The sequence below is a fragment of the Rhinolophus hipposideros genome (assembly GCF_964194185.1).
Source record: "Rhinolophus hipposideros genome assembly, chromosome: 24".
Taxonomy (NCBI): Eukaryota; Metazoa; Chordata; class Mammalia; order Chiroptera; family Rhinolophidae; genus Rhinolophus; species Rhinolophus hipposideros.
The window spans coordinates 5460026-5475122 of NC_138070.1; the positions used below are offsets into that span (position 1 = coordinate 5460026).

The 15097-nt window shown below is 48.9% G+C and overlaps 1 protein-coding gene across 3 annotated transcripts in view; it reads left to right on the plus strand.

The window, feature by feature from the left end:
- Positions 1–15097, plus strand: part of KDM2B (lysine demethylase 2B) — a 109007-nt gene that overhangs the window by 44147 nt on the left and 49763 nt on the right. For all 3 annotated transcript variants that reach the window (XM_081036727.1, XM_081036728.1, XM_081036729.1), the window contains 3 exons: positions 89–204; positions 5696–5822; positions 7971–8449. In XM_081036727.1, coding sequence (XP_080892853.1) covers positions 89–204; positions 5696–5822; positions 7971–8449 — 722 coding nt within the window. The remainder of the gene's footprint in view (positions 1–88; positions 205–5695; positions 5823–7970; positions 8450–15097) is intronic.

Sequence of the window (15097 nt, forward strand, 5' to 3'; positions counted from 1 at the left end):
CTGGGGCTCACTTGGGCCTCTTATGCCCTCCTGCATGCCGGCATAGGTGGGGCCTGTGGCTGACCTTGTCTCTCCCGCCCCATGCCAGGCTGGATCCATGCAGTCTACACTCCTGTAGACTCTCTGGTATTCGGCGGAAACATCCTGCATAGCTTTAACGTGCCCATGCAGCTGCGGATCTACGAGATCGAGGACAGGACACGGGTAAGGCGGCTTCCTTCTCTCCTTGTGGGCTTGCCGGCTCCTGAGCTCTGCTGAGTGCTCGGGTGTGTAGGCAAGTCACTCCGAAGTTCTTTGATGTCCCCCTCCCTCCCGCTTCCTGCCTCAAGCCAGGTCTTGGTCCTGGTTCTGTGGGGCAGAGGGTGCCCACAGGAGCCCCTCCCAAAACCCCGGGAGTTTCTCTTCACCTCCAGGCCGGTGGCAGGTTGGTGGCAGCCAAAATCCCCTTGCCGAAGAGGAAGTGTCTTTTGAGAAAGCACCGTGAGATGTCATGTACCCTGTATCTTTTTCCTTCTCACGTGGAGAAGGGATTCGAGGGAGGGTGGGGAATTTCGTGGTGGCTGTTGCTGTGGTTTGCAGGGGGGCTGGGACCTTGGAAAGAAGGTCAGGTCCTGGCCCCGTGTCCTCGGGGATTTGATGGCTCCCAAAGGTGATGTAGAACCCGAGGAGGCCAGTGCCTGTGCTTTTGCCATGTTCTGCCTCTGAGCTGTCTCAGGTGACGTGCGACTTCCACTGTACTCCATGAGCGTCCCCTGAAAAGCACTGGCTACTTGGGAAATTGCCACCCTCTTTCCCTGCTGGAACTTGATCAAGTGTCCCCAGGCATTTGAGACAGGTCCAAGGGTGGGGAAACTGGGGCAAAAAGGGCCCATTTCTTTTCCTTTTTTTCTTACTGTTATTCAAGTATTTCCTTTTTTCTTATGGAGCTAGAATGCACATACCATACATTTCACCATTTAAAGTGCACAATTCCATGGCACTGAGCACCGTCACTATGTTATGCAGCCATCACCTCTGTCTACTTCCAGGACATTGTCCTCACCCCCAAAAAAACCCAGTCCCCATTAGCAGTCACTCCCCGCTTACCCTCCCCCAATCACTAATCTGCTTTGACTCTATGGATTTGCCTGTTCTGGACATTTCATATATAGGGAATCATAATGGTGGCCTTTTGTGACTGGCTTTCCTTTAGCGTGATGACTGTAAGTTTCATCCATGTTTTGGCATGTGTCAGTGCTTCGTTCTTTTTCATGGCTGAATAATATTCCACTTTGTGGATGGACAGACCATACCATGTCTTCTTGGGCTTTGCCAAGGAGATGACTTTTTTGCCCCAAAGAAGTGTTGCTGTGTCTGGACCTTAAAGAAATGTCTCATGGAGACAGATTCCTGTTGCTCAGAGTCCCTGCCTTTCCTGGTCTTATCTTCCGGCCTGGGTCTGCATGGAATCATGTACATAAGGCAGAGTCTTCGCCACTATGTCTATATCTAACCTTTTTGCGTCCTGATATGGAGGAACTCTGTCCAGGGGCGTCCCGGGGACCACGTTAGCCACATACAGTGGCCAAGTGCACAAAAGGGAGAGTGCTTATCTTCAGATTGGTGGGTTTGTTGCCCGGGATGCCCGGATCTGCAGAGACTGGGTCTCATTTTGTGGACGTGGGTGCCTCTCTTCTCTGTCGCCTGCCCACCCTCCCTTTCCCAGGGCTGGGCTGGGGGGTGTTATTCATGGTGTTTGGGAGACAGGCACCATTTGGGTGCAAGTGGTCATCTTAGAGTCTGGATCAAGTGCTGTCTGGGGCCCTGGCCAACTGTTCTTTGGCCGGCCCTGAAGAATGGGCCAGTTTGTGAGCAACCTAGAAGTGTGGCCCATAGGAAGTGTGGGATAGAAAAGGAGAAAGCTAGAAGGCAATTACTGAAAGCCGGAGTCAGGCTGGGATTTCTAAAGGCTTCGGCCACTTGCTTGGCGGCTGCCCCTCCCCCCAGGAATCTGGATCATACATCTCAGTGGATTTGGGCCCCATCATTTTGTGAGGAGCCCAGCTCTCCTCCCCTTTAAGCAGGAGGCGGGAGGGAGGTAATGGAGTGGAACCCTGAGCCTCATGCTGAGCGCCTGTGGATTGTCGCGCCCACATCCAGATGAGCGCTGCAGGGTCCCCTCCCCCAAGGCCCACTGTCCCTCATCTGAGTAGGCACCCCATCTGGTTTCCCTGAAGCTGGTTGATGGGCGGGGGCCTGGTGGCCAGGCTAGCCTGGAACCACTGGCAGGCTGTTTAATCTGCTTTGATTTCTGATCCTTGGCGAGGGCTTAGCTACGAGGCCCGATTGTTCATGTCTTAGGAGCCAACGCAGACAAAAGACACTGGGGAGGGAGCACTGGAAGCCAGAAAAGGTGCCAGGGCTCATTGTCAGCTCGCTACAGCTTAATTCTTTACACCCCTGTGAGCTTCCTTAAGAAGGTTATGGCCATTTAAACATAGTTTTTCAAGAGTCCTAAAAGATAGCTTTGCTTAGAAAACAAATACAGAGGGTGGGACAAAGGACCACACTGGCAGTCTCTAAGCCTCACTGTGTGGTTTTGTCTTAGCAAAAGAATTTGCCTTTGTGGCTCAATGTGGTGGCACCCCCCGCCCCCATCCAGACCAGGGAAACCCCGACATTTATCTGGGTTTAGGAAGCCATGTCTTGCTCTCATGATTTTAATTTTTCTGGGCCGGAATGAGAGGTGACTTTATCTGCTGCCCCTAGGCAAGCACAAGCCCGGTGCCCGCATTCTGGGACCAGTGGGTTTCCATTTCCTGCCCCCTTTGGAGATGAAATCTTTCCCCTCTCATTCTAAAACTGTTCCAAGGGGTGCAAGAACTATACCAAAGAATGGATGTGTTGCATGTTTATTATTTGAAGATAACATCTCAGCCATTAGCGCTGCATATTTTTAACTCTAGTTTGGTTGATGAGGGATAGGGATGGTCCAAATGATCAATTCATTAAACTGCGGTCTCTCTTATTTATCTTCCTCCCTCCCCGCCATGGTGCTAGAGAAAGCAGCCTTCTCAGGAAAGGTAATGCCAGGACATCCCATTTCCTCTCAGCCAATCAATCTATTTGGAAATTGCAAATAATTTACCCTTCCTCTCACCTTTCTCCTACCATTGGATTTTATGCCCCCATTGAATTTTTGTTTTTGTTTTTCCAGGAGAAAAACAAATGTTAAGGCACTTCCACCCACCTTCACATTTTAGTTGTTCAAGTCCTCAAGACCTGGGAGTTCTAGATGCACCAACTTGGGTTCTGATCTCCTGAGGTCACTCTGCTCTGAGGAAAGGCTAAAGCCAGATGCCACTTGAATGGGCCTTTAGGAAGTCAAACTGACCCCTGGAGATCCGCCGAGATGTTAATGACCCCCCAGGCGGGGAGCATTGCATGCTTTCTGACTGCCTTGCCTTTCGGTGAACAACTCAGTTTGGTGAGGCTCCGAATTTGTCAACAAATAATGTTGAGCAATCGTGTGTTTAATGTTCCCCAGGCATGTTGTGGCTGAAACCTTTTGAAGGCGAAGGGTAGAAGGCGACAACCCGTTTGTAAGTCAATTCTTTGCCAATTTTGTTTCCTGCGGTGCTCTCTTGGAAAAAAAAAAAAAAGAAAAAGAAAAAAATTGTAATTCCTTCATCAGCATTTGTCTTCACCCAGCTGGTTTCCTTTGGGCTCAGCAACAAGGAGGGGAGACTTATCTTCCTTTCCTGAAATAACAACCAAAAAAACCACCTCTCCCCCCATCTAGAAAATTCTCAGGCACATCAATGAAGAGTGGCTCTGACAATCTTCCAAAATTTGAAAAGTGAAAAGCAACTTCTAAGTTTTGCCAACTAAAGTCTTGGAGATGTGAGAGAGGGTTTGAGAGGAGGCAGCCCTGCCTGTCCTCAGACTGCTGTAGGTATTGTCAATTTGTTTCAAAATCACTTGACCCTTGTTCTGGAGTGGGGGTGGGGCCGAAACCCCCAAACCCGTCTTCACAGGAGGTCAGGGGCTGCTTCAGGCTGACCTTTTTAAACTCCGGAGGGCACTGATCTGGTGACTGAAAAAATGTCATTATTAATATACTGTCCCAGCAATAAAACTGGGGTTCTCAGGAGAGTAGCTGGAATCAAGGAAACCGCTACATGATGTTCCCAATTCTGTGCATCCCCCCTAGGAGCTCAAACGCATGTGGCGGCCAGGATCTCATTCCCAGGCATACCATCCACCTGAGCCAGGGAGGTCAATTGGACCCAATACACAGATGGGAAAAGTGAGGCCCCCAACGTGGGAAAAGGGCCTCACTGCTGAAAACTGAGTCAGAGGAGCCTAGGGTGAACGGGGAACAGAGCTGGGACTCTCAAAGACGGCAGAGTTGGCCTTTTCTAGGTGGGTACTGTGAGAGAGGCAGGGAAATAGTATTTTAGGGCATATGGAGGACCTGGATCTGCTTGTATTTGTCTTCATCCCACATGTAGAGTGTTGCCTGTTGATTGTCAGCAGAGAGAGGTGGAGAGTGTGCTTGCTTAACTCTCAGCTTCCTGAGTTTCTGGGAGATAGGAGATGTGAAGAGGGGTCTCTGGCCCCTGCAGAGATCCCTCAAGGCAGACACACCTTGGTGAGAGGGCAAGAGAGCAGGAGAAGAGTGAGTGTGCACGTGCAGGATCCCTCCTTGGAAATGAGGTGGGAGACAGGGTCACCCCTCCCACCACTTCAGTCCTCCCTTGTCCTCTCGGGATGCAGTTTCCGTAAGGTTCTGTGCCAGGGCCGTCAGTGGTATTGCTTCCTTCCCAGCTTTCGTTGCCATCTTATCGGTATAGACCCGTGCTGCCCCGGGGCCCAGGCCTTTTCACAGTTCTGATACACAAAACTATCTGCACCTACACTTCCTCCCCTATAAGAAACAGCGGAAAGGGGATCTCCATCTGGACTCCTGCTCCAGACCTGTGGGTGTGTATTCCGGCGTTAGGGTCACACCAGGGACTTGTGTCCAAGGGTGTCCCCTGGGAATACAGGCTGGGCAGTGCCAGATGGTGGCGGAGGTGGGGGGCAGGAGGCAGCCCTCTCCGAAGCCCTGCCCCCAGGGGTAGGAGAGGCCACACCCCTCCATTCTCATTGGTCCATTTTGGTGTGACCTCCCTCCTAGAATGCAGGAGATACTTGATTGTCTGCATATGGGTAAGGTATGGGAGTTGATTTCCGTTTTTCAAGGGGGAGGGAGGGATAGCAGAATCTGTTGCAAGAATTTTTGAGAACGGCTATGAGCCGGTGTCTGTTGTAGCTAGAATTAGGCAGTGGCTCACATTTGTGGTCCCCCGAACCCTCCGTCAGCAGGTCAGGAGACAACTCTGCATCTCACGAAGCACAAGCGGACCCCATCCACCTTCCCCATCGGCATGTAGCTCAGGGAACCCTGAAATGATGCTGTCACAGGCTTCTTCCTCCCCTCTTCCTCCTTCTCATTCGTGCATGCTCCTGATATCTTGCCCTTTCCAGCGCCTCCCTCCTGCCTTCCAGCCTCCCCAACCCCATCACCCCATTTTTCCCTCACACCATTTGTGCTCTTGCTAAGATGATGAAAATAAGTCCCACCCCCAGGAATACCCACGTCCCCAGTTTTCTCCCTCCTTTCCCCTTGCCCTACAGAAACTGACCTCTGCCCCTGGGTCTTTGCTTTCAGGTGCAGCCTAAATTCCGTTACCCCTTCTACTATGAGATGTGCTGGTATGTCTTGGAGAGATATGTGTACTGTGTGACCCAGCGGTCCTACCTCACTCAGGAATACCAGAGAGAATCAATGCTGATTGGTGAGTGAACGGTGGGGCCCACTGTCTCACTGCTCAGCAGGGGCAGAAACCATTTTTTCAGTGGGGCCCTTGAGAGTCCCTGGGTTCTAGGAATTCTTTTGAGCCAGAGTGTCAGGCAGATTGCTAGAGACCCTTTAGCAGGGGAAGCCATCCCTCTCAGCTTCCCACTCAGAATACAGAGTCCAAGAAAATGAAATCATGACCCCAACAGAGTCACATCGGTGGCTTCCAGGTCTTACTGGTGACCATGCTGATGTGGGGAGGGGCCAGTCCCAGTCATGACTGCTGAAACAGGATCCCAATGGAGTAAAGAATCCTGGTTCTTTTTATTTCTTAGTAGCTGATCCCCTGGCTCCCTGCACCCTGGGGTTGAATTTTTGTCTATATAGGAGCAGTCCCGTGAGATATAGGCAGGCCCCCAAATACCAGGCCAGCTTTGAGCTATTGGGAGGGGTGGCCAGGGCTGGAGATGCAAGCTTGGCAGAGCAGTGGGTGGTTCTGACAGAGGCAGGGAGACAGCGCTTGTAGCCGCAGCTGCAGCCCCACTGTTGTTACTTAAAGGGACATCATCCCCCCCAAAATGGTTTGGTCCTTGAATCCTGACTCACAGACGCCTGCTCTGAAGTTCCACCCAGCTGTGACAGCCCTGCTTCTTCCCCTCTGCCTCTGAGCTGTGAGGGCTGAGGGGTTTTCCTAGATGCAGAGTCCCCAGTTCCTCAATCACTCCATCTTTCTCATCACAGGATAGAAAAATGCGATTGGTCTGCACGATTTCTGCCATAATCTCCAGGAGTTTTAGATTTTTTGTTTTCTTTTCTTGCTAAGGCTTCTTCCTTTCTTCCCTTGAACTCCCATGCTTGGTGATTTGAGGGATTTCAGGCGGGCATATGATGGGGAGCAAATTTTTCTGCTGGGGTCTTCATTGGGAACTACTCCTTCACCTCCTGGAAACTCAGTTGTGTCTGGAGTTGGGAGTGGGGTTCTGTTTTGCGTCCTGTTCCTGTCAGATGAGGCAATATTCAGGTGTGAAAAATACGGAAACCCTACAACCTGCTTTTCTGAAGCTCCCAGCCTGATAGAAGATAAAATTGATTATGAACTAGTGTGGGAACCCCTGGTTGTAGTGGTAGCTACATGTTCCTGTGGGGATTGGAGGCTTGTTTTTGTGGTAGTCCCCAAACAAGGGAAGTGACCAAGAAATGAGGGTCACTTCCCTCATTTGGATACTTAGGGCTGTGGAAAAACATTCCTGGCCTGGCAAAAACAAACAAAGAAAAAAAACTCAAAAAACAAAAAGAACATCCCCAATTCTGTTACCAGGCACAAGAGGAAATCTTAAAGCACTGTTTGGGTCATTGGTGCCCATTTTTTCTTAAATTTTCTTGCCACTATTTTCTTCTGCCTCTCTGGTCCATCTGCCAAAGAGAAAGGGGGCATTAGGGAAACGCGTCATTTACTGAGTGCTAGTTGTGTGCCGGGAGCTGTGCTCGTGATGCCTTCCTTATTTAATCCTCACAAGCCTTCAGAGGAAGTAGTCTTTGCCTTATTTTATTTATTTATTTATTTGCCTCATTTTTAAAAGAGCGTTATTGGGGTGTAGTTCACATATCATACAATTCACCCATTTAATGTGTTTAATCCAATGGTTTTCAGTCTATTCCCAGAGTTGTGTAACCATCACCACGGTCAAGTTTTAGAACATTTTCAGCACCCTAGAAAGATACCCATATTCTTTAGTTGTCATCTCCTTATCTCCCTCGCCCCCCTGCAGCCGTAAGCAGTCACTAATCTACTTTCTGTCTCTATGGATGTTCTCTTCTTCCGGACGTTTTATATGAATGGAATCATATATGCTCTGTTTGTCTTATTTTTATACGTTAAAATATAAAATGCCAGGTATGTTCAGCGAGGTAAAGCAACCTATCTAGGTACACAAAACTTGAGGAAGCTGACCTGGGATTTGAACCTATATCTGACTGACCGTAACCTTTCTGGAAGCTGAGGGAGGCATAGACCTTAGAATTGTCCAAAGCAGCTCGATCTCCAGAGTAAAGGGGGGGTACAGTGAGTAGAGGTTCCCGGGACTTCTAGCAGGGAGTCCGGGTGTTCATCTCAGTCTTTATTGTGACACTCCTCCACCCCCTGTAGATGCCCCAAGAAAGCCCAGTATAGACGGCTTCTCATCTGATTCCTGGCTGGAGATGGAGGAGGAGTCCTGTGAGCAGCAGCCCCAGGAGGAGGAGGAGAAGGAAGAAGAACAGGAGGACGAAGGTGCAGATAAGGTGCCCAAGCCACCCGCTGATGGCCCTGCCTCGCCCACCAGCACCCCCTCTGAGGACCAGGAGCCCCCCGGGAAGAAGCCCAAAGCCCCCGCCATGCGGTTCCTCAAAAGGACTTTGTCGAATGAGTCGGAGGAGAGTGTGAAGTCCACGACAATGCCCACAGACTACCCCAAGACGCCCACCGGCTCGCCCAGCACTGAGGTCTCTGCCAAATGGACGCACCTCACCGAGTTTGAACTGAAGGGCCTGAAAGCTCTGGTGGAGAAACTTGAATCCCTCCCGGAAAACAAGAAGTGTGTCCCCGAGGGCATCGAGGACCCCCAGGCACTCCTGGAGGGTGTAAAGGTGGGCAGGAAGTCGCCTCTGGGGCTGGGCAGCTGAGGGCTGGGCAGGTTGTGTTCACAGCACAGCTTCCCAAGGGCAGCTGGGTTCCAGGCGGCTCGGTGCAGACTCTCTTGGGGTTGTGTCCCTGCACGGGGAGGGGCCCTGGTTCAAACCAGCTCATCTAGGGTGTCCAAGCTGAGGCCACCATTGAGACCTCCGGGGCACCCCTTGGTGGAAGCTGGCTCTGTGGCTGACAATGAATTCTTTCTCGTACTTGTTGAAAATCTGAGGCTGTACCGATAACAGGTGCTACTGGAGTAGCTGCCGTTGGGTTTGGGGACAGACTCCTTCGTCCTGGTCACGGAGGTTTGTGCTCTGGGCTGGCTTCCCCTGGAGCATATCGTTTTCACGTGAGCAGATTGTACGTTTTGCTGGTACTCGAGGTGGCCAGCCAAGGTGGGCCACGTGGCCACCCAGGGTTCAGAGGTCTCCAAGTAGAGCCTAGTTATGGAGCCTACTCTCACTGAGCACCAGCTGTGCTGGCTGTGGGGGGACGGAAAGCAGGAGGTCACTGTTCTCAGGTAGTTCATTGTCTAGCAAAGGAAACAGGCAGGTGAAGAAATCAGGTGACAGGGAATTAAGTGCCACTGAGTGTACTGTGCATACCTAGGGCCTGGGAGCCGGCCAGGGTTCTGGGACCGTTATACAGAGAGGGCATTCGAGCTGGGCCTTAGAGGCTGCATAGGAGTTCTCCAGGTGTGGAATGCTGTCCTAGGCAGACTGCTCATGGGCAGTGTGTTTAAGAAACAGGAAATACACTGCGCCTTGTCCTGTAGCCATCATAATCATAACATCTGTTGGACGCTCACTACCTGCCAGGTACCAGTGCTAGGCAAGTGGTCAGTACTCTTATTATCTGCACTTACCCCATGAGAAAGTAGTCACAGAGAGGTTAAGGGACATGCCTGAGGTGACAGAGCTGGGATGAGGACCCAGGAATGCTTCCAGACTCCCATGTGGACACCACTATGTGGAACGCTTCCTGTCTCAGCATTGCTAAGGCTTTTTGGTGTGAGTCCTCAGACATTTGGGCTTTCTTCTCCAACATCTGGTTCCCACATAAATCTGGCTGCCTGCTGGGATTGGAAACCGAATTGAAGTCTCTTTTTTGATGCCTGCAAACTCTACCCAGGACTTGTTAATTAGTTCATTTCTTCATTTAGGAAACGTGTCAGGCGCCGGGGTATAGAAATATTAAGATTCTCCTGCCCTGGAGGTGCTTAGTGACCAGGGGCTGGAGTTTTGAGACCTGGGACCCACAGCAGGTAGCCTGACAGGTACCACCAGCAGAGGGAGCCAGTGTACAAAATCATTCATCCAGGTAGAGTTCATTTTCTATAGCAGGTGTGTCCCCTACAAGTGCTGTAAAATTAAAATCTTGTAATGCGGGAAAGTTGCCAGGCAAAAGAACTCGGTAGTAAACATCCCTATAAAGCAAATCTTAGACAGCCGCTTTTCTTATTGTGTGGAATTGTGGGACTGTGTGGAATTAGGAGGCTGCAGAGAATTATGGGACCACATGGACTTAAGGGGCTGGAAGAGAGAATAAAGAGCTAGTTTTCAAATGTTACCTTTTTTTAACACTAAAAAAAATCAATCGTATTGTTCTTTCATCAAAACCCAAATATAATAGAAAATAATCCTAAATTAAGAGTATGTTATCCAAGCAGACGTTATCTTGTAAGACCAAAGGTTCCGGAGTCAGACTGAATCCTCTGTGCCATCCATTAATCAGTTGAATGCTCTTTGGGGGAACCCGATAAGATGGGGATAGTAAGAGCACATGCCTCAGCGGATTCAGCGTGGTGACACTAGTACAGGGTCTTTTAAGTGTTCAGTAAGCTAGAGCTGATATGATTGTTTCAGACACTACCATGGAATGAAAATAGGCCCATTTACAGCCAAGTGTGAGAGTTTGTGAAACCCACAACCGTGGAAGGTATGTCCAGCTTTTCGATCGCGGGGTCATCAGGTCCTGACTGCGAACACACCTGCTCACTTAAGTTGCCTCTCCTGGTTTTGCTGTTTGCTCTTGCAGCTTCTAGTGGTTCCTGGTGTCCCTTGGCTTGTGGCTGCGTCACTCCAGTCTCTGCCTCCGTCTTCCCATGACCTTTTTCCTTGGGTCTCTGTCAGATCCCCCTCTCCTTTCTCTTATAAAGTAAATCCGGGGTCATTTCATCTTGAGATTCTTAACTATATCTGCAGAGACCCTTTTTCCAAGTAAGGTCACATTCAGAGGTGCTAGGAGTTAGGACTTGAATGTGTCTTTTTGAGACAGTTCAGCCCAAGCAGGCACAGGTGTTGGGCTGGAGTGGATGAAGGGGTCCTGGGACACCCAAGGTGCACTGACACCTGATTGTAGGGGCCCTGGCCAGGGGGTCGGTCCTCCTGAGACGGCTGTGTCCCCCGAGCAGCAGTCTGAGCTGCTCCGTGCTGTCTAACCGGCGTGTGGTTTGGTGATATTTCTTTTTTTTTTTTTTTTTTTTTGGGGGGGGGGAAGGGAGTGAGACTTTATTGGGGAACAGTGTGTACTTTCAGGACTTTTTCTTTTTTCCAAGTCAAGTTGTTGTCCTTTCAATCTTAGTTGTGGAGGGCGCAGCTCAGCTCCAAGTCCAGTTGCCATTGCTAGTTGCAGGGGGCGCAGCCCACCATCTCTTGCGGAGATGGGAGTAGAACCAGCAACCTTGTGGCTGAGAGGATGCGCTCCAACCAACTGAGCCATCCGGGAGGCAGCTTAGCTCAAGGTGCTGTGTTCAATCTTAGTTGCAGGGGGCGCTGCCCACCATCCCTTGCGGGACTCGAGGAGTTGAACCGGCAGCCTTGTGGTTGAGAGCCCACTGGCCCATGTGGGAATCGAACCGGCATCCTTAGGAGTTAGGAGCATGGAGCTCTAACCACTTGAGCCACCGGGCCAGCCCCAGGTGATATTTCTTGATGTCTGCCTTTGCTTTATTATCACAGTGGTGGTATTTTTAGTCACATGGTGATTCTAATTATTAATGCTCAAACCCCCCCACCCCCCGGAAACAATGGGACCTGAATCCATTGTTCACATTAAGCTCTTTGAGAGAAGTTGTCATAAGGGGGAGCAGACCCAGCACCTCCATTGTCTGTGGTTATCTTGTTAGGTCATAAACAGGGCAGTTTCCAGCCAAAAGGGTCCGGTGGCCCCAATCTTTCTCTTTTTCACACCTGCCCTGGCCTTTCCTAGTGAAGGCTTGTAGGGTGTAGCCTGAACCAGACTGGGCTGGTGCAGGCACTCAGGCTTCCTTGTCTCTGCTTCCAAGAGCCCCAGGAAGTGCATAAATTCTGACAGAGCCTAGGAAAGCCAGTGACGTGATTACCTTCAGCACAATTTATTTCTCAGAGAGAAAATCTCCAATTAGGATCATCTCTTCTTGCAGCCTGTCACATACAAATGAAAACGTGGCCTTTCCTGAGGGGCAGAGCCCATGGCGCCCCCTGGTGGCCACTGAGGGCCACGGGTGGGGGGGCGCGTGGCTTCCTGCAGAGAGTGTGTGTATAGGATTGCCAGACAAGTAGGCACTTGGAGAGGTCTCTTTATTAACTTTTAACTATTATTCATCATTATTAATTTGTGAATCATGATTAATATTCACACCTTCAGTAATAGGTTTTGGTAACCGGTCATCCCTCTAAAGAGGCCTCTTGCTTCAATGCTTGTGAGTTCCCGACTCCAGCTCTGATATTGAAATGACAAGAAATCTTGAGGTAATTCAGAAGGAAGCTCAGAGAAAATCGAGGGGAGTAGGCGTTATTTTCAGTCATATGCAGAGCAGCGTTTGTAAACCGGTGGCCTGTGGTCCAAGACAGCCCACAAATGTGTTTGCTTCACAGTGATTTAAAAATATATATATTTTCCATCAGTCGCCAACATTTAAAAGTGGAGAGATTTCAAATAAAACTCTGGAACTTTGACTTCTGAGAAATCAGATATCTGGCAGGGCTCTCATTCCCACAGGAGGTTAGTAGGTTGGGAGTAAGTAGCATTTGTCCTCTTTAAAAGGGGCATGTAGCCTCTGGTTCGCCACAGGCCACACCGTTCCCAATAACCCGAGTCCATTTACATCTTTTACTTTACCTGACTGGTTCCTGGAAGCATCTGAGCTTGTCACCTCAGCCTAGAGACTGAGATAGGGAGAAGGCAGCAGAATGTCCTGTGGACGTGATGGGCCCCTGTCCCAACCATATGGGGACATATAGAAAAGCTTTAGGTAAACATGGAATGTCTTCCTGGAAAGCCTTTAAGTGACTTTTTTTTGGGGGGGAGGACATTATTTTTAGAAAAAACAAATTCTGATGTATTGTGGGGGAGGGTGCGAAATTCATATGGATTATTAAGAGAAACCATGAAATAATGAAATTTTGTGCTCGGGCAGGCCCACTTTGGGCACAAGTGCCTCTTCTGTGATGTGGGGATAGTTTGAGAAATGCCTTCTAAGGAGTTAGTGGCTGAATTACTCTCTGGCGTATTTGCAAGGAATAGACAAGGATGGGTCACTTCTGTATTTGTTAATAGAATGCTGACTGTGGTGCCTCAATTGTCTCCTAGGTGTCCTATTTTTGTAGGTCAGCTCCAGAGGTTACTGGAATGGTTTCCTGAGCCCTTGTCACCCTGTGTTATGACCTAGGCCTGTAGGCAGATAGACCTGGTCAGCGCCAGGTTCCTCCCAGCTGTGTGACCTTGGGCAAGTCACTTGACCTCCCTGAATTTTAGTTTCTGCTTTGGCGAAATGGGAAGAATTGGCCTGACCCCACAGATAGGATTTTTTTAATGTCTAGAGCAAGCACTTAACAAACGCTCCTAAGCATGGTAGTAAAATCACATCCAGCGTCATAGTGTAAAATCAAGATGGGTAACACTTTTTTACATCCAGGTAAGACCACAAGAAGCTGCTGCTTACTCGTGGTCACACAATCTGTAATTTGCAGAACTCGAACCCAGATGTCCTGACTCTACAACTAGATTTGTCCCAAGCATAACAGTGACAGTTTAACTAGTGAGATATTAGGTCCCTAACCTGTACTTTATAGGATCTCTAATTCTATTCCTTGGGGAGGGATTGCTTTGCCCCACTCCTTCCTCCCCTTTTCAAAAATTGTGGTAAATAACTCCGTAACATAAAATTGACCATTTTAACCATTTTTAAATGTGCAGTTCAGTGGCATTAAGTACATTCACATTGTCGTTCCACGTTCTCCACCATCCATCTCCAGAACTTTTTCATTGTCCCAAAGTGAAACTCTGAACCCATTAAACAACAACTCCCCATTCCTCCCACCTCCCAACCCAGGACCACCATTCTACTTTCTGCTTGTATGAATCTGACTACTCTAGGTACCTCATATAAGTGGAATCATACAGCATTTGTCCATCTGTGACTGGCTTATTTCACTCAGTATAATGTCCTCCAGGTTCATCCATATTGTAGCATATGTCAGAATTTCCTTCCTTTTTAAGGCTGCATCATATTGCATTGTATGGTTTGATCACAGTTTGTTTATTCATTCATCCAATGATGGACACTTGGGTTGCTTCCACCTTTGGGCTGTTGTGAATAATGCTGCTGTGAACATGGGCCCCCTCCCTTTTGTAAAGGATAGGCTGAACGATACTATGGTTAAAGAACACGGTTGTGGGGTAGAGGAGTCTCCATCACTTACTGGCTGAGTGGTCGTGGACCTTTCCCTTCATACACACCCGCTCCCCCCAAGCCCTGGTTTCCTCATCTGCGCCATGGAAATGATGATAGTCCATCTCACAGAGTGGTCAAGAAGATTGAATGAGAGAGTGGATATGAAATAGTAATTATGGTCCCCGGCACAGAGAAAATACTCAATACTTCTGCCCTCATACATTCATTCAACAAAATGTGTGGTGTCGGCCCTCCGACGTTTACATGGGCACCCCTCATCTAGCCAGTTCCACCTACCCAGAGCGGCGGACCGAGGTGGGGAGAGGGCAGTGGAATGGCCCACCTGGCTGCACATTAAAAAAAGGATACAATGTCTGCAGGATATTTAAACAATAATTAAGAACCAAAAGTGATGAAAAGTTGGCCTGCTTTTTATAATCATCAGGAACTGGCAATTTTAATCAATGTCAGTGATGAAATTTCCCCCAGTGGTGAAATTCTTCCCACTGTCCCCAAGTGTTGGTAGCCTCTCTCATGTCCCATGTGAAGCCCACACTGGAGTTGAATCATGTCCAATCATGTCCTTTCTGTTGTATTTCCTTTTAAATATGCACCTGTTAGAAAAATTGGCACCCTAAGAATTCTTATTTACTTTATTGTAGCTGTTACTACTGTCTGATTGGCATTTTAAAAATTATTTTTCGTATAGTCAATGGAATTGTAACATCTATATATGATGTCAGAGGGGTAGTAGATTGGGGGGGTTATCATTTTGTGAGGGGTGTAAATGTCTAACTATTATGTTGCTTTGTACACCTGAAACAATATCAAAAAAAAAGAAAAAAGAAAGAAAAAAGTATTTTCTATTAATAGACTATGTTTTAGAACAGTTTCAGATTTACAGAAAAATTCAGCAGATAGGACGGTTTCCACATACCCTGCACACACCCCG